Source organism: Balearica regulorum, chromosome 21, assembly GCF_011004875.1.
Source record: "Balearica regulorum gibbericeps isolate bBalReg1 chromosome 21, bBalReg1.pri, whole genome shotgun sequence".
Classification (NCBI taxonomy): Eukaryota; Metazoa; Chordata; class Aves; order Gruiformes; family Gruidae; genus Balearica; species Balearica regulorum.
Window position 1 is genome coordinate 5,099,530 of NC_046204.1, and position 25,322 is coordinate 5,124,851.

Consider the following 25,322-nt stretch of genomic DNA (forward strand, 5'->3'; position numbering starts at 1 on the left):
ATGGTGAGGATTAGTGTAGTTAACAGCCTATGAACAAAAATAAACTTTGTTCTGAAACTAGAAATCTCAGGTCCCAGCTGTCCTCAACAGCTTAAATCCAATTTGCATATGATGGGGTATGTGTGTGTAAAATATATAATTAAGGTATTTCATGTAATATTATTTTCTTTAAAATGCTTCTAAGAAACACAAGCCTGTTTCTAACAGTAGAAATGATCAAAGTACTAATGGAAAGGAGGAACTTTATAGCTGAAGTTACTGCCACAAAAAAAAAAAAAAGTACTATGAGAATATGCAGAAAATTATTGAAAAACCTAATACACCACCATTGGCTAAAACAATTTAATCACTTACATAAAAACAATCACGTTATGCAATGTACAAAAAATATCTTAGGCTGCTCAAAAAACTTTTTTGGGGGGGGAGGAAGGGAAAATTAATGCCTCCCCTCTGAACTGTCACCGTTAGGCCTTGCTTAGGACTCAAATCCCACTGGATCCCCCTCGAGTAGGCTGCCAGCTGACGAATTCTCTACTTCAGCCACCGTTTTTCGGCAGGCAGGCATGCCTTACCCGCTCACGGGCCCCTCGAGTCAGGGCCGCCAACCAGCCGCGTACATTAAAAGGCTATTTTTAGTCACAAGTGCCCAATTTCTGCTCACGTCTTTGGCAGCGACGCACGACGCTCCCCCGCGCGCAGTGAAGGGAGCCGCCGCCTCAGGGACGGGCACGCAGACACCACGGGCGGAGCGGTGATACGGTCCAGGGTGTCCTCGCGCCGGTCGTTATAGGTTAAAAAAGGGACGACGCGGATTCCGTCCCGAGTTCTGATTGGCTGGGAATGGAGAAGAACAGATTCCCTGTGTCCCCGAGGCTCGGCGGAGGGATTGACTCAGAAGGAAGAATGGGGCTCGTCATTGCAGGCGGGCATTCCCGAGCTGTGATTGGTGTATGGCTGTGTCAGCCTGTGATTGTCACGACGAGAGGAGGGCATTCGCCGATTCTTCGCCTGACGATTGGTCAGCTGTAGGGAGGAGGGAGCATCAGCGCGCGGCTATTGGTCGAACGGACGTTCCTCCCCTACGGAGGCGGGCTCGGGCGCACGGCCCCGCGATCCTGTCAGTGTGGGAGCGGCGCTGCGGGGAGTGCCTCGTTGCGCTCGTTGTTCCCGGCGGGGCCTTTCTCTTTCCTCCCTCCCCCTTTTTCCCTTCCCTTCTTCCCTCCCTCGCCTTTCCCGCTTCCTTCCTGCTCCTTTCCTGCCGGCGAGGGCGGGAGGGTGTCTCCCAGCCTCGGTGGAGGCGGTGAAGGGTGATGGCGATGGCCGGACTCTTCTCTTTCCTCCGCCCCGCGCTGCGTTGCTTCGCCGGCCCCGCCGCGTTCCCCAGCTGCTGACAGCGCCGGCGGCCCCGTATTGCCCGCGTTCTGCGAATACCCCCGCCCGTCCCCAGGTGAGGGGCGGCTTGCGCTGAGGGAGCTCGGCCAGACGGCCGCCGGCTTGGTGCCGGGGCGGGGGGGGTGGGGGGTGGATGCCGTAATGCGGTGGGGGAGGCGGGGGTTGCTGCTTTACGCAGCTGTTCGACAGGGGGAACGTGGGGGGGCGCCACGGGTGGGATGGGGCCTGGGAAGTGAAAGAGGGGAACGGGGAGTGCTGGCAGGACAGGGTGCCCCGGAGCTGTCAGGGCAGCGCCACAAGGGCGTGGGGCCCGGCTCGGCCTTTCCTCGCCTGCATCTGCCTGATGCATGTACTTGTCCCCCGGGACGCTTCCTTCCCCTTTCCCCCAGGCGCTCCGAGCCATGGCGGTGCGGCCGCTTCCCGTCCTTTTCCTCGTTGGAATCCTATCCGCTGTGTGGGGTCGCGAATATCGCTGTGTTTCGCCATCCTGTTTTGCCTTTCTAGCTCAGATGAGGTGGAGGCGATAATTGCTTGTTCAGGAAGGTGGCATAATCCTCAACCAGCTGGAAGGTGCAAGAATGTAAAAGGATTGTGGTTTTCAGGGTGTTTTTTTGTGGACCTGTAGGTAGTGGATCTGTCCCTGGATTCAGTACAGCACAATTACTGAGGCAGCCATATTGGGATGATGATCTGACAATCCTCTGAGCTAAGTCAGGAGACAGGCATCAGGAGACAGGATGACAGGCCTGGTACTTTTGGGGTCATTGGCAGAATTTGGGTAATATATGGAGGTTGGAGATCTAGAATTCACCAGAAGCAGGTGGTGAATTTCTGTCTGTTCTCTGAAATTTAAAATCTGGTATGAACATATTTTACAGTATATTTCTCTTCACTTCCAGCTCCTTCTTAGCTCAGTTCTTTTTGTTGATGCACAATCCAGGACATTGGTGTGTTGATAAATAGTCATATGTTTATATGATCAGAATTTCAGTGCATCACCAAGTTCTGCACCACTGTTCTATCTGGCATTTTCACTTAGTACAAAGATAGCAATTCGTAGTGTGTGAGTTCAGCTGATATATCAGACTGTCATCACTGCCTGATCCTTAGTGGAAGACCTAAAATTGGATCGCTGTGGTCCTCTTGTTCATAAACCCCTGCTGTGCTGAACAGCTGTTTTGCTATCTTTCCATATACTAATCTCTATCCTCGTGCATTTTCTTTCTTTAGAGCTGTTGTACGATTAAGTTACAAGCAATTTTTTTGTTTAAAAGTTACCACATTCTCTGATAGAACTATGCAAATATGACGCAATGGCTGGCTATGTTAAATAAAAGTGATGATTCTTCATTTGTATGGTGGTTTGGGTTTTTTAGTTTTTATTTGAATGTAGAGATACAGATTCTGAACATTGTTTTTGTAACCACTTTGAACTTGTTGCAAATTTGTCTGAATATACAAATAATAATTTGACTCTAAATTCCTGCTCTGCTTGTAACTTTATTTCAAAAAATAGCAATATGTCCTGTCTTTTGACATTGCATAAAAATTGGTTTGTCAAAACTTTCAAATACATCCAAGGATTCAAGTCTTAATGAACAGCTTGTTTCTTTAAATAGTTGCGTGAAAGTCCCAATATAGTTACAAGTGCTTTGACACCATGAAAGGTGATTGACCAACATCATTGGGTTTGTCAGCTTGAATAACAGAAAACAGACAAGATATTTAGATGATTTGTTTAATGACACACTTAATATTAAAACCTCACTGTGTGACTTACAAGGTGGATGGTGGATATCTTTTAATAATAGTTTAAAATAAGTGTAAAATTAATAAGTAGGATTTGCTTTTGTGCTGATGGAGCTCACTAAACAACTCAAATATTATCTACCACCTGTTTTAGAGCCAGTGGGATATCATGTCAGAGACTCAGGCATGCAGTTCCCTTCTTTACTTGGTTCCTGATGGGATTCATACAAACTGAATGTTGAAAGATACACAGCTATTAAACTTTTTCTAAGACATTAGGAGAATGATTCATTCTCCTTAGAAGGATGGCAGCCTTGTAAGCCTATAAGGAACATATAAAAGACAGCTTCTGTTTGTTTTTTTTTTTTAAGTTTGTTCTTCTAAATCTGTACCACAGACTATACTGCACATTTTGTTTTGCTCTGTTGCAAGTTACATCTCCTATTACCACTCTGTAGACAGCGTTTTGTAGTAGTAAGTGATACTACTGGGAAATGTGAACCCTGAAAAACCAGTTGCAATTTATCATCTGTGGTGCTATGCAACTTGGTCTCATTTTGCCTTATTTTATCATTCTGTATGATGAGGACGGTACTGCCTTTATAAAATGTTACAACCAGTTAAAGTTGCTGATAAGTGGGGGAAAAAACCATCTCAAAACCCCAACAATTCAAATGTATGGGAAACTTGGAAAAATATATCTGTTTTGGTTAATTTTCTCATTAAGGAAAATTAAATCTTGCATGGTGAGATGGTGTTCAAAACATCTGAAATCCATATGCAACTACAAGTAGGCATTTTGCTTGCTTTGGCTATGAAAAGTAGTAGAGTTGAGAATAAATGAGACTTAAAATTACACCACACTTAATTTTCTATGAACACAAAAGTTAGGGTTGGGAAGAATTGGTAATTGCAAAGGTCCAGTAGTTAAACTTTTATGCTGTTGTAGGTGATTTCATGACCTGTTCTGTAAGAATTTCTTCACAGCTATGTTTCAAACAAGGCTATCATTTAGCTAGTGCCTATGGAGTCTCTGGCGGTGTGCTTTTCATGCTTTCTTATTGTGAATACGGTGTTCAAAAATACTCTTTTTTTTTAAGTAGATCATTCTTTCACTCCATCTTCTGTTTGCCAATTTCGTAGATATACCAGCTATCTGTAGAAATTAATGTAGAACTCTGAGATGTATTTCTATGAAAACATCAGAAAAAAATCTTTGTATGTGGGACTTTTCACTAAGAAGGGAAAATAAGCTCCTTAAGTTTCATAAATAAAATTATAAGAACACATTGGTTGTATTTTTGTTTTCTTAATGAAGGGAACTTTTTTTTTAATGGCCTCACCTTTATTCGTTGGTCCTTGTGGGAAGCTGGTGAAATTATGGTTTTCACATTAATATGCATAGATGGGGAAAAGAAACATGAGTACCACTGAGCTGATGTCAGGTAGTTTCTATGATGTGCTACACCCTATGAAAATTCCACCTACCCATCTCTTGCAATGTTACAAAGTAAACTGTGTCACTATGACCTTGATAATAACAGAGGTTTTGCACTTGATAGGTTTCTTAAATTGTTTTTCAGAAACAGAATGCTTAGTGGCCATATACAGTAACATTCCTGTTTTCTAGCAGCAATATTCAGGGTCAGTTGAATAATATTCCTGGGATGTACCAGGATTAGTCTTGTCACTTAGTACTCATGCCCTCACATGAAAGCTTACGCAAGGGTCATATTAAGAAAGGGGAGCAAAAATTCCACATAGATACTCAGGAAGAAGGTTATAATGAAACTACATTTGATACTCTTTGTTATACAAAAAAACTAGGCACCTCTGAGCAAGAGTGAATAAAGCAGTCCTCTAAACCAACCCAGAATATCCGTTAAAATTTGCAGACCATACAAATTCATTCCCGTTAGTATTTTGCTGTATTTTATGTTTAAGTTTTTAGTGAAACTTCTTAAAATTCTGTACTAACCTAAAGTTGACTGTGTGGCTCTCATGAATCATTGTTTCACCAGGTTGCTGTGCCACTGACATGGAAATTCAGTTGGCTTGTTCCTAAAGACATTCCTATTGTAGTCTGATGAGATACCTCAGGTACCTGCTAAAATAAGGAATGCTTTAAATTACTTCTTCTACTTGGTGAAGTAATTTAATTTCTGCCTTCACCATGTGATGGCATTAATGAAGCAATGCAGTTTTATTAAAAACTTCTTGCACTGTGTGAAGATGTGTCATAACTTGAATTAAGCATATATAAGTGTTTTTACCAGCTGTAGAATTTACTGTAGAGCTAAAATGCATCTGCTTTAGATCCACTACTAAGTTTTGTACCTTTGTGGCATTGTGATTACAACCCTGAAATGAGCATTTTATTGGCTATGTGGTGTATAGATAACCATAAAAGAAGATGTCAAGATTTCTGGGCCATGCATGATCACTTGTGCAGGGTAGAGTTCTGCCCATGTTAACTCAGGTTCGAGATAGAAGTGATTGCACTGAGTCAAGCCAAAGGTTTACCTAGCCCTGAATCCAGTCTTCACCAGTGGCTATAGTAGAGACTTAGCATATTAAGGATAAATCAACCATGTAATCATGTTGTCTCAGTACAGTCTTCCAGGTTCTGAGGGCCTGTGGCATGGAGACTTTCCTAGCCAAGGATGGTAGCTTTTTACTAGACCTTGATGGCTTTTTCTTTGAATCTCTCTTACTGCTTTTTGAGTTTGTTTAACTCTCAGTACTGACAGTATGCTGTGGCAATAAGTTTAACTGCTTAATTGTAGACTGACTGAAAAACTTTCTTTTAATGGAAAAGGTTGGTCGAGGGCAATAGAATTGAACCAGTCTTTGTTAACCCTACATTTCAATACTGTCTCAAATGTGCCTTGAAGTTTGGATTGTAGATATCCTGGGTAATTTCCTGCCAGCTAAAGTGCTCCATCATTTGGATGTGGTAGGATTTTAATCAGTATTTTGATAATGAAGATGAATTTCCTGGTGAACATTTGCTGAAGATAGATAATAATATTTATCCTGAAGGCAATATTTTTTGATTCCTTTTCTTCCTTATAGAGTAGTATGTCCTTTAATCACTAGATATACAAGTAGTTAATGAGGTTTTTATTTCATTGAGAAGAAGACTTTCCCAGGACTGCAAAGGGTTCTTTAACCTTTTCTACACCCTTTTCTCTGGAACGATGTGTATTGAAAGTCAGTGTGATATGGTCTATCACGCTTGTGTTAGTTTTAATATTATTGCTAATGCATTGTGGTAGCAAGGGTTGACAGCTAGAGAACCTGAACATGTAGTATATGGTAGCTAGCTCATGCTGAAATCTAAGTCGCTCTATCTTTCCTGCTAAAATTATGTGTTCAGTTAAGCCTAACATATGTTGCAACCAAATCTTCATTTTGGTATTGACGTCCCTACTTTCTGGGAAGAAAACCAAGTAATGAAAATAAATGTGTTTGTAAACTTCAAAAGAATTGCTTCAGATGACAGAAACCTTTGACTAGGGAGACAGGGTGCAGGTGCTATTAAGTTATTTCCAGTTCTATCTTTGAAGTGACAGCTTGGGGGGATGGTGTGGTTGCAGAGTAGAAATTGAAATTACCAAAAAACTTTGAACTTCCTTAATTTTATCAACATCTTGAATGCAATAGCTGTAAATAACTAAATTATATTTTTCTCTTTAGAAAACACCAACAAGAAGGATAACTTGAAACACTCTTGACCCCTTCACTTTCAATTTCTTGACTACGCTACAAGCAACAATAATGTCGGGGGCTTCAGTGAAGGTGGCTGTTCGGGTCCGGCCCTTCAATTCCCGAGAAACCAGCAAAGAATCCAAATGTATCATCCAGATGCAAGGCAATTCAACCAGTAAGTTTATTTTAATCTCATAAGGGAGTATTTCTGTCTCTCCTCCCTTCCTGCTTAATCCTCTTTTTTTTGTGAGACTAAACTGAGTACTGTGTATCAGTTATATCATCTAGAGTTACCCTTTTAGGGATTCCTCTTCTGAGTCTGTCATTACAAACTAGATCGTCTCTGAATTTGACTGTAAAGGCTAAATCATGAGTATCTTGATTTTGATGCAGTTTTTTATGGTGTTTGCTTGTGGCAAGTTGAGAGTTCTTCAGAAAGATTAGAATACCAAAGTGACAACCTTTTTAACTTCAGTGTGTAGGAATATCGTGTACTGACAGATACAGGGATACGTTACAAACTACCACATGATAATTGTTACGGTATAACTCCTGCTTGGGTCTAGTGCTTTAGCTTGGTGTGCTTATTCTGCAGGCTGTACCTTTGTTTAGGAGCCTAACTTGAGTGAGAAAGCTGAGGGGGAAAAAGATGTCAAGTTTTATGCTTTCCAGATTAGAGGTCTCAACAGTGGCAAAATAACAGACTACATAAAATCACCTTATTTTCTAACCAATTAGAAGTGTAGGGTTCTTGATTACTGTGGGTCTAATTTGGAGAAGACTTTTCTGTGGGAAATGGAATACGGGCACACCACTTTTTTTTTTTTTTTTTTTTTTACTTTTTAAGGTCAAGGCAGTATTGATACCATTTGCTGCAGTGTTGGCCATGTGTAGTCTAATGGCTATACCTATAAACTGCTCTTTTTGTAGGTTTTTGTTGTTAGGTAATCAAGTAGAGTTGTCCTGTCTATAGCTGTAGGAGCTAACACTCAAAGAACACCGAGTTATTTTGCTGTCTGATTACTTGAGTATTTACTCATGCTTGTTAATACAAAGGAGGTTGTGTACAGGCTTCTCCCCGCCCCCCCCCCCCCCCCCCCCTTTTTTTTTTTTTTTAGCCAAAGTTGTATTTCAGCCTGCTTCTGCAATGGAATTTAGGTCCTGGTTTGGTCACTTAAATTATATACAATGTTTATGGTTTCATTGAAAGAGAGGCATCATACAGAAGACAGCTTGCTTTTCAGTGCAGTAAATTCTTATCTTCAGACCTTATGTGGAATATTGCCTGAAGAAACTTTTTTTTGGTTGGGTTTCAAAATTTCCAGTTAAAATGGGGGGAGGGTGTGTATGTGAACATTTAGAAGTCATCTCGTGTAGAAACAGGCCCTTGTATACCAACGTTGCCTGCCAACTTTCAGACCAAACTAGTGTAGAATGCAAGAACTGTAGACTTCATTAGGTGACATTTGTTATGGAAATGCCACCAAGGTCTGAACTACAGCAGCACCACTGGGTGCCACTGTAACAGGTTTTCTTGCTGCTGTTATGACATGACAGTAATAATTTTAGATGCTTAAGGTTATTGAACTCCAGGAGCCTGTGGAAACAGCTTGTGGTACAGTGACAAGGGTGACCAGTGAATCTCTGACAATCTAAGTTTAAAATGTGACGTAGACAAAAGACGCTTGTTCTGTTTCTGAATGTTAGAGCTGCACTAAAAAGGAGAAAAATACTTCCTGATATATCTCGTTGGAAATTTCTTTACAGCTTTTGCTGTATTTTGTGCTCTGGAAATGCTCTAATCTGTGGCCTTTTATTTGAATCCTATGGCTCTGATACAAAATGGGTGATAGGGTAAATGGTCAGTTTTAAGTCACTTGAATGTGTGAAAGGAATCATCAGTTGCAATAGTTATACATTCTTCTTATCTGTGGGCTATTTTTGCCCTGTATTTCCCTCTTAGAGGACAAATCTAGAAGAAAGCAATAGACAGAGGAGTAATTTTACTGGTCAGACAGAAGACATTCATATAATAAAAGATATGAAAAAGGCATTGTTTGATGGGGAAAAACCTGAGCAGAAATCTTTTTTTTTCGAAGAATCTTCTTAACGAAGTTGCCTGATGCACATGACTTCAAGATGAAATTCTTCTGGTATGCTTTTAGATTTGGGGTGTAAGTACTGTTGCTATTTCTGCCAAGGATTCTTTCTTTTTCATGATCTTTGCAGCCTCATAGTTAGATTATTGAACTCCTTATTACTAATGTCTGAACTTGTTGGCTGAAAGCTGACTGCAGAAAGTGACTCTTGTATCCTTATATGATGATCAGAGGTCTGGAGCACCTCTGCTATGAAGACAGGCTGAGAGAGTTGGGGTTGTTCAGCCTGGAGAAGAGAAGGCTCCAGGGAGACCTTTTAGCAGCCTTCCAGTAACTAAAGATGCCTGCAGGAAAGCTGGAGAGGGACTGGTGACAAGGGCATGGAGTGATAAGACAAGGGGTAATGGCCTTAAGCTGAAGGAGGGGAGATTTAGATTAGATATTAGGAAGGAATTCTTCCCTGTGAGGGTGCTGAGGCACTAGAACAGATTGCCTGGAGAAGTTGCATCCCTGGAAGTGTTCAAGGCCAGGTTGGATGGGGCTTTGGGCGACCTGGTGTAGTGGAGGGTGTCTGTGCTCATGGCGGGGGGGTTGGAGCTAGATCTTTAAGGTCCTTGCCAGCCCAAACCATTCTATGCTTCTGTTTGATACAAAGGGAATTCAGTAGTAATTCTAGCCTATGGAGTTCTGGCTTCATACCTTCAAATGTGTCATTGAAATGATCAAGGCTTAGATATGTTACCTCTGAGAAGGTTATTTTTTCATTTGTGCACTGATCAAGTTGACAGGAGGCAAATCTGAGAGGCTGGTGACATGTTGGGTAGTGACTATTTTAAGCCTCCAAGACAGTTAAAGTTCCCTTATCTTGGAATTAAAGCCTAATGGACTATTATGATGAACAGGATTAATGAGACAGTGTGAAGTCTGATAGCTAAGAAGGGATTTTGACTGTTACTTGGACTTTAATTCTTTATGTATTTATTGGCCAAGCTATGCTATGAATCCTTTGTGGGACCTGAGTTTAAACTTTGTCCAAGTCTGGGTTGTAAATGTGTTGACTGATACAGGCAGAGTCTACATTATAGTGAAACTGAGGCAAAGTGCTTAGGATTATTTTAGGAAAACAGTATATAGATATAAAGTGTATCACAGGTGTACTCCGTTTATGTTTTTTAATGAATGTATGAAAAAAGGAGTGTTTTCTGACATCCATAATGAAGTATATTCTCGAAGTTGGAATGCCACCATGGTTGTTGCCTGACAACTGTTTATTAGTTTTTGTGTGCATTTGGCTGTTTACCTCTTTTGGGAGTGGTGGGCTTGCCAGCAAAAGAGAACATCCTCCTGGGTTAGAAGGCTTATTATGAATTTTGTTACACAGTTTAACTTTGTGTTAGAAGCAATACAAGTGTAATTTTGTTGTGGACTTGAGGTCTCCTACAAAATTAACTTGTTATCCTATCCCTATCCTTTTATGTGATTTCCTTATAGAAGATCAAGGCCCTCAATCAAGATCCATAGGAGATCTCAATCTTTATAATTTCTTGGTGTTTAAAAAATGACAACGCAGCAGAATACAGTCCTATATAGCTCTTAATCTTAGAAGAAGAGAGTTCTTACAAAGGTCTTTAACTTATAATGTTAAGAGCACTTACTGTGAGTAATTGGGACTTCTGTATTTTGCATCCTTCTGACAGAAAAACAGGAATTTTGAAATCAGTACTGGAAACATTTGTTTCTTTTTTTTATCTAGTATACTGAGATAAGACTAATTTTATTCTTTTGCCCCTTTATGGTTGCAAAGGTATTGACCTGCAGTAATACGGTATCTTGCACTTATTTTAAAAACACAAAGACTGACAATTCTTTATGTTGCAAAAATGAAATTCTGCAGTCCGGCTGAAGTCACATGTGCTGACTGTGTTAAGGGGCTGGTAATTTGGCAGAAGGCCTGTGCTGTTCAGATCATATCTAATTGCAGATGGTATCCATTTGAATGATACTGCCAAAAGTTTTTCAGTGGAAATGGGAGAAGTGGGGGTAGGAGAAGTTAGAAGCTGCAAAATCCTACTACTTAAGTTAAATTGGGTATGCAGAATGCTTTCCAAGGAAGAGGCCATGTCACCATCAAACTACTAATTAAAAAATTGCACCAAACCAGTGGGATTAATATAAGAAAAGACCATGGCTGTTTTTTAATTATTATCACTTAGATATGATCTTAAGAAAAATAAGGTTTGGGTTTTTTAAAAAGCAAGTGGATTCAATTGATCTCAATGCTTTGATTTCATTTGGAGTTATATTCCAATATCTATATTGTTTGTTGTGCAGATGCCACTAGTGGATATGAACATACGCCCAGAAGTCTCATGGGCACGTATCCACTCACGACTAGGCACAGTATAGCTGTGTCTAGTATTGCCCATAGTGTAGTCAACCGTGCCAGGGTTCCTGGGGAGAGAAGGGAAAAGTTAGTGAGTGCTAAAGACTTTTCATATTGATAATGAATTCCCTAGGGTGATCCCTCTGTCAGCAGGTCTTGCTATCTGTTAGCTTGACGCTGCCTAATATATTTTCTTTCATATTCTGCTTATTACAGAATATTTTTGAGTGAAACTTGGCATCAGTGGACTTTAGGTTGCTTTTCATGGTGGTGGTTTATTGATAAAATCCCACCTAATATTGAAACTTCTGAAATAACCTTAATACACTTGTCTTTTCCTCTGAGATAACTTTGTTTAATTTTGTCAGTCTTTAAATAAATTTGAAAATTCATTTCCTTTAATATTTTCTTTAAATTACTGAATAGGTGGTTTGTTGTGCTCTAGGTCAAACTCACAAGCAGCTTTTTGAAATGAATAATTTAAGATTAGATCGTGGTTGTCAGCATATCTTGATTCAGTATGTTTTGTCATTAACTCCTTTTTTACTTGTTTTGTTTGGAACAATTTACACAAATGCATCGTACCCACAATGTATTAATTACTTCTTATTTCCTGTCTACTCTGTAAGTTACTGTTTTTGCGGTGAGTGGGAAAAAGATTCTGTTGTATAATACATGGAAAGGTGAGATCTAGATCTAAGTATTTTGTGTGTCAGTAGTTCTTGTACTCGTTCTTGTATCAGGCTTTGAAATGTAATAAATATAAGCAACCCTGGCAGCTGCTGTCTTGGATTATTGAAATGAAAAGCTAAGCTATTCTGTGCCTGAAGACTTCCCTAGTGTTGTGGTTTTTCTGGTTTGGGTTTTGTTTGTTTGGTTTTTTTTTTGGTGATAGTGATTTGATAATCCTGTCTGTAAATAAATAATGCATAAATAAAAACAAATTAAAATGAAGCAGAGGGTCAAGCTAGTATCTACAAGGCAGCATTTTGGTATTCATCATGAGCAAAGAGTCCAACTAGCTTATTCTTTTAAAAAGCTAAATAAGTATTTAGAAAACTAAACTAATGAAGCAGGGAAATAAGGAAGTATGCTGCTTGGAATATGTCCTCTGCAATTGATGTTACATTAATTGTGATGTAGATGAATAAAAAAACAGGTTTTAGCATCTTGTAGATGCCAGTGACTGAGTAAAACAAAGTTCTCAAACTATAGTTCATCTGAGATTGTTGTATATTCTGATTTACCATAAACCATGTTCATGTAGAAATGTGCCTGCACAGTCTAGGTTATCTTGAAAGATAAGAGTGCAACTGGATCCTCAGGTTAGGATTGAAAGTTACCTATTTGGATTTTAACTCAGTAATAGTCTCTGTGGCTTAGTAATATTGGAAGGTTCTTCTTGTGGTTTAACCCCAGCCGGCAACTGGGCACCACACAGCCACTTGCTCACTCCTCCCCAGTGGGACAGGGGAGAGAATCAGAAAAGTAATTGAGATAAAGACAGTTTAATAAGTAAAACAAAAGCCACACACACAAGCAAAGCAAAACAAGGAATTCATTCACCACTTCCCATTGGCAGGCAGGTCTTCAGCCATCTCCAGGAAAGCAGGGCTCCATCACGCGTAAGTTACTTGGGAAGACAAATACGTAACTCTGAACGTCCCACCCTTCCTTCTTCTCCCCCAGCTTTATATGCTGAGCATGACGTCATATGGTATGAAATACCCCTTTGGTCAGTCGGGGTCAGCTGTCCCAGCTGTGTCCCCTGTTAACTCCTTGTGCACCCCCAGCCTACTCGGTGGTGGATGGTGTGTGAAGCACAAAAGGCCTTGAGACTGTGTAAGCACTGCTCAGCAATAACAAAATCATCCCTGTGTTATCAACACTATTTTCAGCACAAATCCAAATCATAGCCCCATACTAGCTACTACAAAGAAAATTAACTCTATCCCAGCCAAAACCAGCACAGTTCTTTTGGGGACTGCCTAAGGTATTGGATGTTTAATGAAAATAGGCACAGTGGAGCAGTCCCATCTGCTGGTAACAATAGTCACAGCTGCTGCTGTAGACATATGGCAGTTAGGTTCTCAAGCAGGCATCCTTGGCATCAGGAAAACTTCATAAGGCATTCTGGAGTTGATTTGTAGAGGTTGAGGGGAAAAAATTTTTTTTCTTCTAATGGTTGTTGTTTTTGTGGGGTTTTTGTTGTTTGGTTTTTTTTTCTCTCCCTCTAAGGCTTCTAAACCTCTGGTCTAAACTTAAACATTTAAATAAAAAAAAAAAGAAATAAAAAAGAAAAACATCTAATTTAAGTTCCTTTTCTGTTTGGGTTTTTTCTTTTTAAGATGTGTCCTGCTTTATGCAATTGTTTGGGAGCAAACTAAGAATGTGCGGGAAAGCAGAACTTAACTTAAAAGGCTTTTGATTTATGGTGTGTTTGTCTAAATTACTGATACTTGAAATATGATGCTAAAATTGCTGATATTTGGGAAATAACACAAAAGTCAAAACTATTGAAAGGTAGCAACCTCATCAGTAATTCAGCCAGTACTTTACTGGCATGTGTTGGGACGGGATATTGTTACATTTTACCTTTTTCATTGTTATGTAGCTTTAAAAAGTAGTATCCTCTTTCAAAGAAGCTTAATCCTAAAGGGAAATAAGAAAGTATGGTTTGCTGATCTTTTTTGTTCTGATCTAATTTTTAACTGTTTTTTGAATGAAAAGACATATTGAATGGAAAAGAAACCCTATTGCATGTGTATGTCTTCAGGAGAATAATAAAGGTTGTTTGGTGGTTTGTTTTTTTTTTCTGCAGTATTAGTCTGTAGGCATGGTTTGGATAGTTTCACTAAGGAACTTGTATCATGGAAATAATTTCTGGTCTAGATTACTGATGAGAAAAGCCCTTATAAGAAACTGGCTTTTATTCAGACTAGCCTGAGTATGTGTAGATAGTAATGGGACTTTATGTAGCATATGTTACACAGGTAGAAAAGGCAAGCAGAGGAGTTCATTGTAGTTGTCTTACCTAATAACTTTTTTTTCTTCACTTGATGAGACATTTTCAACAAAAATATAGAGTAAGTAGGAGGATTAATTTTCATAGATTTCAGTCTTGACTCTCAATCTGTCTGCTGAAAATGAGTAATTTTAGATGTCTCAAAAAAAAAAAAAAGCATACCCCATTTCTGATGACTTACACCTTCCAAAAAGCATTGGTTCTTAAAGCATGTTGTGTAGTGTTTTTTCCACATACAGCTTGTTTTTCTTTTTTTTTTTTTTTGAAAAGTGTTTCCAATTTTTTATGCTTGCATCTTGCATGATGAAGTTGTCTTGGGAAAATAAAACAGCAGTGGAGGAAAGTCACTTAACCCCAACCCTGATTTTTCTGGTCTGTAAATCCTCGTAACTGTGGTTAAAATGAAATGAATGCAAATTGTCAATGGGAACTACTTTTAAGAATTGTGTATTTTCACTATATTAATCCTTTCAGATATTGAGGCTGACAGAACTGACTCCCCAGGATTCCAGTGCTACATGATGTCTTCTTAATGTAGTGCTGGCATGTGTCTGAGGGTCAAAATGGCCTTTGGAGAAGACCCTTGACTCTTGGAGATGTAGTCAAGTAAAAGCAGGGGGTGAAGGGAGATACTGTTTTATTTGCCTTGAAGCAGAAAACATGCGAGGAAAGAATTCAGCTCAACTCCAAGTGCTTAGCCAAATAGACCTGATATGCACAGGATGTTTTCAGATAATCAGTTGGCAGTGGAAGTTTTGGAATGGTTTTGGTTCAGCTTTTCAGATAGGTAGAACAGTATGGTTCGACTGGCTCCTGTTTGGTGCAAAGTCTGCTGGCATGCTGTTCTCCCAGAACACCAGCTGTAGAGATGGTATTTATAGCGCTTGGATCTGAGCAGCTGAGTATGAGAGTGGCTTTCTAGCAGCTTCTGTGAGCAAGCATTTGCCTTGCTCTGGTGCTATTGAGCCTAAATCCCTCCCCCATCCAACCTTTCTCCCAGTACAGGGTTGAAATTCCACAGTGGGGAGAGAATCCGGTTGAATTCCAAATGAGCTGTTCTTAGCTTCTGCTTGGTTTCCTTCCCTTTTAATGATTTGAAAAATGCAAACAATGCTTTGAAAAGCAAGCACTGCTCTATAAGCTGGAAGTGTCTATTTCCCTTCATTTATCTCTTATAATAACAACCCTGAAAGTCTGTCTTATAAAAACAGTATAGCCATATATCTGATTGCAATGTATGCCTAGGAAAGAAGCCTGTATTAAACGTGTCTTTGGGGTGTTATTCACGTTCCAACAAAGAATGCCTGCTCCACCCTGCTCTCAGTAACGAACATGTTCTCATTGTTGTCATTCCAGTCTACAGATGGCGCAGATACATTTTCCAGACCCATGTGTTTTAAGAGACTGTATATTTAATGATAATTTGGTCTTGTGGAGTCAATTCTGAAAGCACCACATCTTTTATATTGGTTAAATTGATTATTCAGACATCATAAAATAAAACTACTGCTTATGTTGATTCAAATAGAGTTTGAAGAAGGCACAGAAATGGATTATTTGGTATTTGTTTCCTTGAATGTTACCCCTTCCAAAGTTCTGTTTAGACAATCATGTTTTTTGAAAATTTCTGCCTGTTTCTTTACCAATGAGAACAAAAGCGAAGGCAGGGCAATGCCTTTTTTGCTAGCTGTTATCTCTTAATATGTGTTGGCGTTTGGTAGGAATGTGTGCTCTGTGTGGGTTACTGCTGCCACTAGGAGAATTATTGAGGTTGGTGTGAAGCGTCTTCCGTGAGATAAAACCTATTTGTATTTCATATGTAGAAATTAAAGAGGCTTTGTGCCTTCAGCATTGGCAGATGTGGTAGCAATATGGGAATGGAAGATGTAAATGACAGAAAGCAGGCTGTATTGCACAAATGATGGAAGTTCAGTTTCTCTAGTTGCATACCTGACTTTAATCATTATTGGGTTTTGTTTTGGACTGGTGATTGATAGTTTGGTTTTTTGTTTGTTTAAATTAATCTATGAATCTGTCATGTTGTCCCATCTGCTCCCCCTCTCCCCCCCCAGCACAGACTGTATATCAGCTAATCCCAGGATTTAACCCAAGGTAATTCTGTCTGCTGTTGTGTATCTGAAGGGCAAACTGCAGTTAGCCAGTTCTTCACTCGAGCACCCTACAGTGACTAATATGTGGCGTGTCTGATGGCAGAATGCCCTGTAATATGACTCTGATTGCTAACAGAGGTGGAGCTATTGAATCTAGTGACTTGACTTTAAATGCAGTGAGGGATAAGAGAATAATTTCAAATCTTACCTCTTGTGTGCTTTGCACTCTGTCTCTCTGTTCCAAGAGCTTAATAGAAAGAATTGCTTGTATCCCCAGATACTGAATTGCAGGTAATTTCTAACCTGCAGAATTTGTGACATGCTGAGGAGCAGTGCTGACTGGGATGAAAACGGATTAGGCTTGAACTGCAAATTCAGTGTCGTTATAATCTGACATGAGATTTAAGTGGTTAAGAAGTAGTTTTGTCATTCTTTGTGCCTGCAAAAATATTTATGTGGCTGAGTAGATGGGAATGGAATGAGAGGGCTGATCTTGGCTAAGCTTGCTTGCTTTTTCTTTTTTTTTTTTTTCCCCCCCTTTCTTTTTTTCTTTGTAGGTTTCCCACTGTTTGTTTACTTGGTTAGTTTTAATGGAGAATGGAAGTGTAAGTCCAGAAATAAAGGCTTGAAGTGGGAATGTGTTTGTGTATGTGTTTAAGAACGGATGAGAAGACAGAGAATGCTGTTTCCAATTGAAAGTATCCCAGAAGACTATAATTTTGCATCAGCTCTGTGTTGTGCTCCCGGTCTGGTTATAATTGTAAAATAAAGTGCATATTTGAGGTGTGCTTTTTGAATTTCAGCTTCAACAAATCAGGATTGGATTGTAAGGCAAAAAAAAAAAAAAAAAAAAAAATCAGATGTCCAAAAAGACAATAGGAATGCAAAATAATATGTATTACGAAATATGTGAGTACTCTTTCAGTAGCGAAATGGTCTTTCAAAGTTTGCTAACAGTTTTTGCTAAAATTAAAAACTAGCAATGAATTTGATCTCATAGATTTGAAAGGTTGAAAGTGTATGTTATTTTTGTGCTAGCTGATAAAGCAGATGGATGGTTTGAAAAATGTTAATAAGGAATAAGTAAAATGGACTGTGGTGGAAGTACCTTATGCTAAAGAATGAAGTTGCCTGTTTAAGGGCATGTTAAAATCCCCAAATGTTTTGTGGAGATTGGTTTGTTACTGTTGATACAGCACATCTAAAATTAATTCCTTCATTGATTGTGCTCCCACTTTTTCCTTTTCTTTTATTAGGCTGTACTGCTCCTACTGTATACTTCTCCTGTACAAGAACTAATTAGTTAAAAAATGTGAATCTTATGTAACGATACAAAATTTTAGATTATTTGGTGTGAAGAAATTTGTTTTAAAAATGTTGGTTTCCTTACCTTTTGGTCAGATATATATAAAACTCATATGTTTGTAGTTACATAAACCCCACCAAAGTTAAACAGCTAAGCAGTTAAAAAGAATTGTTTAAATGATTTGAGCTTCAGAAAATACATGGATTACTCTTGCTTAGAGGCACGTCAGGTGGCGTGAAGCAGCTCTGTAGGGCTTACTATATAACTGTAAGGAGATACAAGCTTTTAAAATGCAAGCTGTATCTCTAGGTTGGAATGGCAGTGGGCATTAAATAATATGCTTCAAATTAAATGGGAATGCTGCATAGCTATTCACAAAGTGTACTTTTATTTGAATTTTATATCAATTTATGACTTGTAATTACTTCTACTTATTCTATTTGCTTACCAAGGTAGAAAACTGATGTGAATATTATGTCTTAAGGTGAAGTGTATTATTCAAAATTTCTGGAAATTCATAGTTCAAATAAAAAAAAAAAAAAAGAATAATGTGGGCATTTATCTCCCTCAACCAAATCAACAATTTGTAAAGTATATTTTTAAAACATTAATATTTCCATGCCTTTTTCTCAGCCTTCCATTGCAAAGGGAAATGATGGACGTTAATCCAAACTGTGGCTCCTTCTTTGATTCCAGAAGAGTTTTTAGACACTGCAGTAGGAAAATAGTATCTTCAACTTGTTTCATCCTTTCCACATTTCTGAGTTTTCTGTGTAACCTTTTTCAGTAGCAGTGGTATAGAAAATGGTGATTTTGTGAAATACCCTTTCCAGTTTTTGTTTGGTGCAGAAACCTTGACTTGTGGAAAGCTGAAAGATTCCACATGACCTAAGAAGTTGGCTCTTGGTGAGGCAAGGGGCCTGAAAAAGGGATTGAGTTTCTCAGAAATTGGCTGCTTAGGCTAACTCCAACATTCAAAGTTGCTACAGTGCCATGCTGATGGTAACTAATAATAGCTGCAGCACAAAGCGTTAGTGTCAGTTTGCAAACAGAAAAGTTAATTGCCACATTGGATCTTTGAAATAGCAGATAAACAAATTTATTCTGTAAGATAAAAAGGCTATTAATGTGTTCCTGCTGTGATCGTCTGCCTTACAGCCTTTCTCATTTCCTGAGGCTCTGTAATTAAACCATTAGCTTGCGTACCATGCCGTGAGTCTGCTGTGGGGAGAGGAGATAGATGATGACCTATTTCATGATTCACTAGTACAATTCCTCTTAGTCTTGCATGGTTTAAAAAACAAACAAAATAACTGAAAAGGTTTTAGTGTTCTTGTGGGTATTGGAGATACTGGAAACAGTCCTCTTACTTTTTTTTTAGTTCTATTTGTTTCCTTGTTTAGGTGAAAACACAACTTGCTGAATAACATGGCACGTAAAATCAATGTTGCTCACTCTGTAATTTCTGCGTGATCATGCTTGGTTTTTTGCAATTTGGCATATGAACTTTTAGGATAAAGCTTACCTGTACTATAAGAAGTCTCTTAATTTCTTCAGAAATATCCATTAGCTTCCTTTAAAAGTAACTAAATTTCATGGATTTGCTTATCCCTCCAAAGAAACTGCAATAGACACCTTCAAGTTAGGTCAGTTACTTCAGTTTGAATTCCTGGTTTCTTAGCTACCTCACCATCTTCTTTCAGGTGTCTTATCTCACATTATTGCATACCTGATCGCTTGGTTCAAACTCAGACCACATCAGGTATGACGGATGCTAGTAGCTACCCACTTGGTGCTCAGCGTTCCAAATGAAGAGGGTTTCAGTCCAATTGAAATCCATTGAGGTGATAGTCTTATTTTTTTCCTCAATCATTCAGATCTGCTGGATTCACTTGTAGGCAGACGGAGAATTCTGTTAAACCAATGATTCTGAAAATGGAGGATGAAGACTCTAAACAGGAATGAGGATAGACTTCAGGCTTGAACTAGAAGCTGAGTGAAAAGGCTGTGACTGGATCACAGGAGTCAGGGACAGCATGCAGAGTTCCTGGCAGCCAGGAGGTTTTCTCTGACCCGTTTCTGTTGCAGTGGAAGGTTTTGGCCAGGCAGCTGCATTCCCAACCTCTGACAGAGTTGCCTTCTTGCACATTAATATCCCTTTCCTGATATGCTTCTCAAGATATGCTTCACAAAAACATGCATCCTAGAAAGTAGTTTTCAAAATAGTGAACTGGACATGGAACTCAGTGTGAAGGAGCTGAGGAAAGCCTATCTAAGAAAATAACAATTAAAAAATGGCTTTAAAAAAAAATGGGGCAGGGTGGAACCACTTGCATAAATCATGGAGCCTGAACTTCACAAATGTGATGGATCAAATTTAAGCTTAAAGCAAGTAGGATGAAGCTGAAATGTAATGGCAAGCTTGTAGTGCATTTGCAGACGTGCAGCCTGTTGTGTAGCTACAGATATTGTCTTTCACAGGTGGTGAATGTGCCCTTATGCACAGTGAGCTGAGTGGAAAAACTAGCTAGTCTTCTGATTAAACGTTTGACTGCTTTACTTTCTTTTTGGAAGTGGTGGACTTTTCCTAGAGAGTTTTAGTTTTTTAAAAAACTATGAGAAGTGTGTATTTTCATGTCAAACTTGGTTTTGAATAATACTGAAATTTGTGCTGCTTGTTCTGTTTTCTGTTTCTGACACAGTAGAATCTTATAAAAGTCATTTTTGCTTATTAAAAAATTAGAAAAGAAAAACCTGATGAATACTTGCTTTTTCACTGTTGATTCTAAAAGGAGACAAATCAATCATGGAATGAAGTAAGTGAGATCAAAGATCTCTTTTGTGATTGCATTTGCACCTTGAAGTAGAACTGCGCTGATGTGACATTCAGGTAACCAATGCATGTTTTTAGATTGTGGTTAACAATGTGTTTCTTGGTCAGCAAATATGTAGCTAGGCTTCTGCTTGTCTTGATTCCCTTCCCAGTTTACCAGGCTAGGAGTTTCCATGACAATGTTGCAATGCAATGTACCAATAAAGGTAGTAGCTCCTCTCCTTCCCTAGCCATCACTCCTCTCACAGGGGTACTGTCAAGAGTTTGGGTTAAAATTATGTGCTGTTGAGATTAAGCAACAGAATTGTTGAACTGTAGCAGTCTAGATCACAATGAAAGGAGAGAACTGATTTAAGTTTGGGACAAGGGAGTTGTCTTCTGGCATTTGTTATTTGTTCCCTTTAACTTTAGAACTGTTTTAATAATGCGTGCTGTAGATATACTGCTGTTTGGTCAAAACTAGTAAAGGGAAACTAAAGTCGTATATGACTGCTTGGGTTACCGGTTTGTTATGTGTTCATGCCCACGTTGCTATCCAAAGCCACACACGTTTTTGCCATCTGATGCTGTACTGGTGCAAGGCATATTATTCATTGATTTTTTTATGTCTGTCAGTTTTTATAAGGCAATAATGTCAGCGCAAGGTGCATCGAAGTGAAATGGAGTTGGCCACAAAAAATAGTGTAGCAACTGTTGCTATTTGCAATCCAGAGAGGGATCTTTTCTCCACACTGTAATTTTGGACAACAGCCCTCCTCAGGGACACAGCATCTGGTAGAGAAGTGATTTAATGGGGATTCTGTAACCACGTTTCCAGAGATTTCGGTGCAACATAATGTTAAATTCATGTTTGAAATGGTAAGAGATGAGGGTGTTACAATTTTAATTATCACAGAAGGAAAGGGAGAAGCCCTCATCTCCCAAAGCATAGCCTAAGTAGCATGAATATGTGAGAAATAAACATCCTTTGTTTAGGAAGACAGGTATGAGGATGTAAATCATTCCCAGGAAGACTGCGACCTCCTTTGTATAGCTTCTTTCTTTGTAGATTTTGTTTGCATGTATCATAATTAGTGGATCACTCCCGAAGGAAGATTGCTGCTTTAGGTGCAGGTGGGTATGTGTAAATCTAAGGTGGCTTATCAAATTTTGATACCCTCAAGAGTATGCCCTTTCAGAATCCTTACTTACACAGATGGCATTGAAAACAGCTGCTGGAAATAATAGATCTAAGTATTACCAGCACTGAAGTACTGAAGAGAAGAAAGCAGTAGAGATTCACTTCTGCAGCAAGAGCTGTGCTTATAAATTACCCTCCCTGGAATACAGAAACTACAGACATTCTTTATGCCATTAAAATGATAGCTGACTCCATTGTGTGTTATTCCTCCAGGCAAAGGTTATAGGAAGCTGTTTTGTTGCTGGGAAAGAAAAAAAAAAAAGCAACAATCTAAAAGGTATCTGGAAGAGCTTTCATTAATTGTGGGGAATGCGCATGTGTGGGTCAAATACTGAAAGAATTGGAGGATCTGAGAAAAGGAAAAGAGCATAAAATTTACAGATGTACTGATATGAAGAGAAAACGGCGGGGTGTTTTAGTTTTGGGGGGTTTCGGGTGGTTTGGGGTTTTTTTTGCAAAGTGTGTTTATTCTGGTATTTGTAAAGTGTTCAATGACTTAACTTACTTGAATATTTAGATTCTTATATATGAATACCTTGGAAAGAAAATAATGTTAAGGATTGCTTGAGCTGAAAAGGCAATTGGAGGTCAGCTTTTTGAATGGGACTTATAAAGACTATAACATAGGAACTATACACAAGCATTTTTTCATTCTGGCTTTTTTTTGTGTATATATGTGCGTGAACTTCATCATGGGGCCATCGTATATTATACAGACATTCCAAAGAGATAAAGTACACAAGTTGGTTGTGGATCGCTGTGGGATTCAGTGGCTGTATACAGTAAGAACATTTACCAGTAACTTGGTTGGTTCAATTAATGTCAATCCTATTAAAAATCTGTCTGTAGGCTTTGTGCACGTAAAAGAACATTGAAATAAGCTAAGCAGATAATCCCTGAAATGTCTGTAGATCCAACTTTTTTCATATCTTCTTCAATCCCCTGAAAATACTGAGCATCTTAAAGAAAATCCTTCTGCAGTGAGCTCTTGTACTATGTAATATATATTTCAAAATAGGCTTGAGTTGTGCTGCTATGAAATTACCAGGGATTCTTGAACTCTGTGTTTTGGATCTTCCTTCTTGCTAATATCCCTCAATTTTTAAGAGCCTGTCCCATTCTAAAAGTCAAGGGACCAGGATGACCTACTTCTGGCTTTTTGTCCAATGGAAGAATTTTGTTTAGCAGTAGCATTCTTTCTAGGAATTTTTTCTCCTTGACTTATTTCAAGTAAGGCCTACAGAAGTACAGTGTTAGGAAGCTGTGAGTCTGTTACTTCAATCATACTACTCCTGTGTGGTGTGGCAACTCTGTGAATACTCAGATTCACAGGTCGAGTGTCAGCAAGCTCAGTAATTATGTTCCTAAATGTCAAGTTAGCTAAGAGTTTGAATTTTATTTCCTGTAGGTATTATCAACCCAAAGAATCCTAAGGAAGCACCAAAGTCCTTCAGCTTTGATTACTCCTATTGGTCCCACACATCGGTAAGTTCTTTTACAAGAAAACCATATTATTTTTGTTGACTGGTTTGATTTAACTGCATTCTTTTCTTCTGATCGTGCCATCCCTGTCAGATGTTTCTGCACTGTGTCTTTCACCCTTATTCAGGTTAAAAGCTTGTCATTGTATGTTGTCTTTTCCTGTTTGGGGAAAGCAGAAAGCTGAGCTCCTGGAGTTTGATAACAAGTTGTGGGTATTTGAAAGATTACTTAAAATATTCTTCACCAGTGTTCTGTTCTAAATATTTTAAGGATGTATGTGAACAACAGTTAATTCAGGTTTGCTTTTAGACAAGTGAAAGTTGCTCAAGTTCTTACAGTTCAAGGAGAGATGTGGTCTGGGTTCCCTTGGCATATCTGGGAAAGACAGAGTAGTGATCCATGTTTCTGATAGCTGCAAAAGCAATAAACTCTCATCCAGCTCCTCTGCCCCACCCTCCTGTGAATTCGTGCTAAGGTCTTGCTGACTTCCAGTAATTGTTCTACAGCAGAACTGTGTTGTTCTGCCATCTACCCTCCCCTGCCTTATTTTCTCAAAAGATATGGAAAGAAGGGATAATGCATTTCTCTAAGATTAATTTTAGTAACTTGGATGGTGCAAATAAGACTTAACATTTCTGAGCAAATCTGTGGTCAACAAAATTGTTTTCATTATGAAAAACTTGGATTTGTGCGGCTCTCTTACTGAATCTTTCACAGCAGCCATGCAAGTAGATTACAGGATCAGTCAGGGGAACATGATGAATATTGTTCCTGAAAACTAACAGATAAGAAGCATCGAGGAAAAGAAGTGGTCTGATAAAACCTTGATCCCAACATTAGAATGTTACCACAGCTAAATTTGTCCTGATTTCAGGAGCAAGTAATATTAAAATCCAAGATTTCAGGAAGAGAGAGAACCCCCTCCCAACACCCTGATTCTTGTTTTACAGTGATCTTGCACAAAATGTTTCCAGTAGTGTATCAATGTTCACAAAACAGAATTGGTTGGTTTCTTTGTGCAGACTTTCCTCAGCAGTGATGCAGTTGTCCTGCAAGGGTTGTCGTCGTTGTTCTCCGGCTGGTACTGCCTTGGGAAAAAGCTGTGTGTAAAAATGTGCTCCATTTGTCTCTTCCTAAGGGACTGACCCATAAGATAGAAGTAGGAAAAAACCCAGTTGCTTTTTGAAATGTTACTTGAATGATAGGGTAAGACTGTATTTATTCTGTTTTTCATGTCTTTTCAGCCTGAAGATCCCTGCTTTGCGTCTCAGAGCCGTGTGTACAATGATATTGGGAAGGAGATGTTGCTGCATGCCTTTGAGGGCTACAATGTATGCATTTTTGCCTATGGACAAACTGGAGCTGGGAAATCCTACACAATGATGGGCAAGCAGGAGGAGAGCCAAGCAGGCATAATTCCCCAGGTAGAACAGAACCCAGAAAGGGGATTTGTTCAGACATACACTTGCTGATATGCTCTTTTCATATTACAATAACAGTTAACAGCTTACTTCTGAAGTGAAAGAAATCTACTGGGGAAAAAGAGCACTATAAGTAATTTTCCCTCTGTTACTTTTTTTTTTTTTAAATTGTACTATACACTCTGTATATTTTTCCTACATCCAGTTTCTCCACTTCCCCAACAAACTAGTAAATGAAGATGTCTTATTCACTGGGTTTCTTGTCTCCTTCTCTGACTTTAGCTAGGACAGCACTTAAGTACTTTGTATTCTGCAGAAATTCAAAAGGTGGTACTACTGATGAACATATCAGAAGTGTTTTGTGGAAACAAACTTCCCAAAGCTAAAAACTGAATAATATATCTTGGTAAAAATGAAAACATTGGGAAAAACTATTTAGGGCAACTGAACACAGCCCAGTGTTATTTCCCCTCCCTGAAATTTGTTTTTGACATTTGCCATGAAATCTGAAGAAGTTGAGATAGTCCACAGGAAATGTCGGTGGGCAACAATTTATACAGTCATCATGAATTTAGTATTCTATAGCTGTTGGTTGCGTGGCATTTGTTCTAAGTGCAGGCCTTCCTCAGT

At 39.0% G+C, this 25,322-nt stretch overlaps 1 protein-coding gene across 8 annotated transcripts in view; it reads left to right on the top strand.

Moving 5' to 3' along the window:
- The first annotated feature begins 1,081 nt into the window (after window positions 1–1,081).
- The window catches only part of KIF1B (kinesin family member 1B), a 94,693-nt gene continuing 70,452 nt past the window's right edge, over window positions 1,082–25,322 (top strand). For 7 of the 8 annotated variants that reach the window (XM_075773499.1, XM_075773503.1, XM_075773500.1 and 4 more), the window contains exons 1-4: window positions 1,085–1,447; window positions 6,841–7,027; window positions 23,198–23,274; window positions 24,516–24,695. In XM_075773499.1, the coding sequence (XP_075629614.1) occupies window positions 6,922–7,027; window positions 23,198–23,274; window positions 24,516–24,695 (363 nt within the window). In that variant the 5' untranslated portion in view covers window positions 1,085–1,447; window positions 6,841–6,921. Of the gene's footprint in view, window positions 1,448–6,840; window positions 7,028–23,197; window positions 23,275–24,515; window positions 24,696–25,322 lie in introns of all 8 variants that reach the window. The other variant, XM_075773505.1, reaches the window with a different exon arrangement.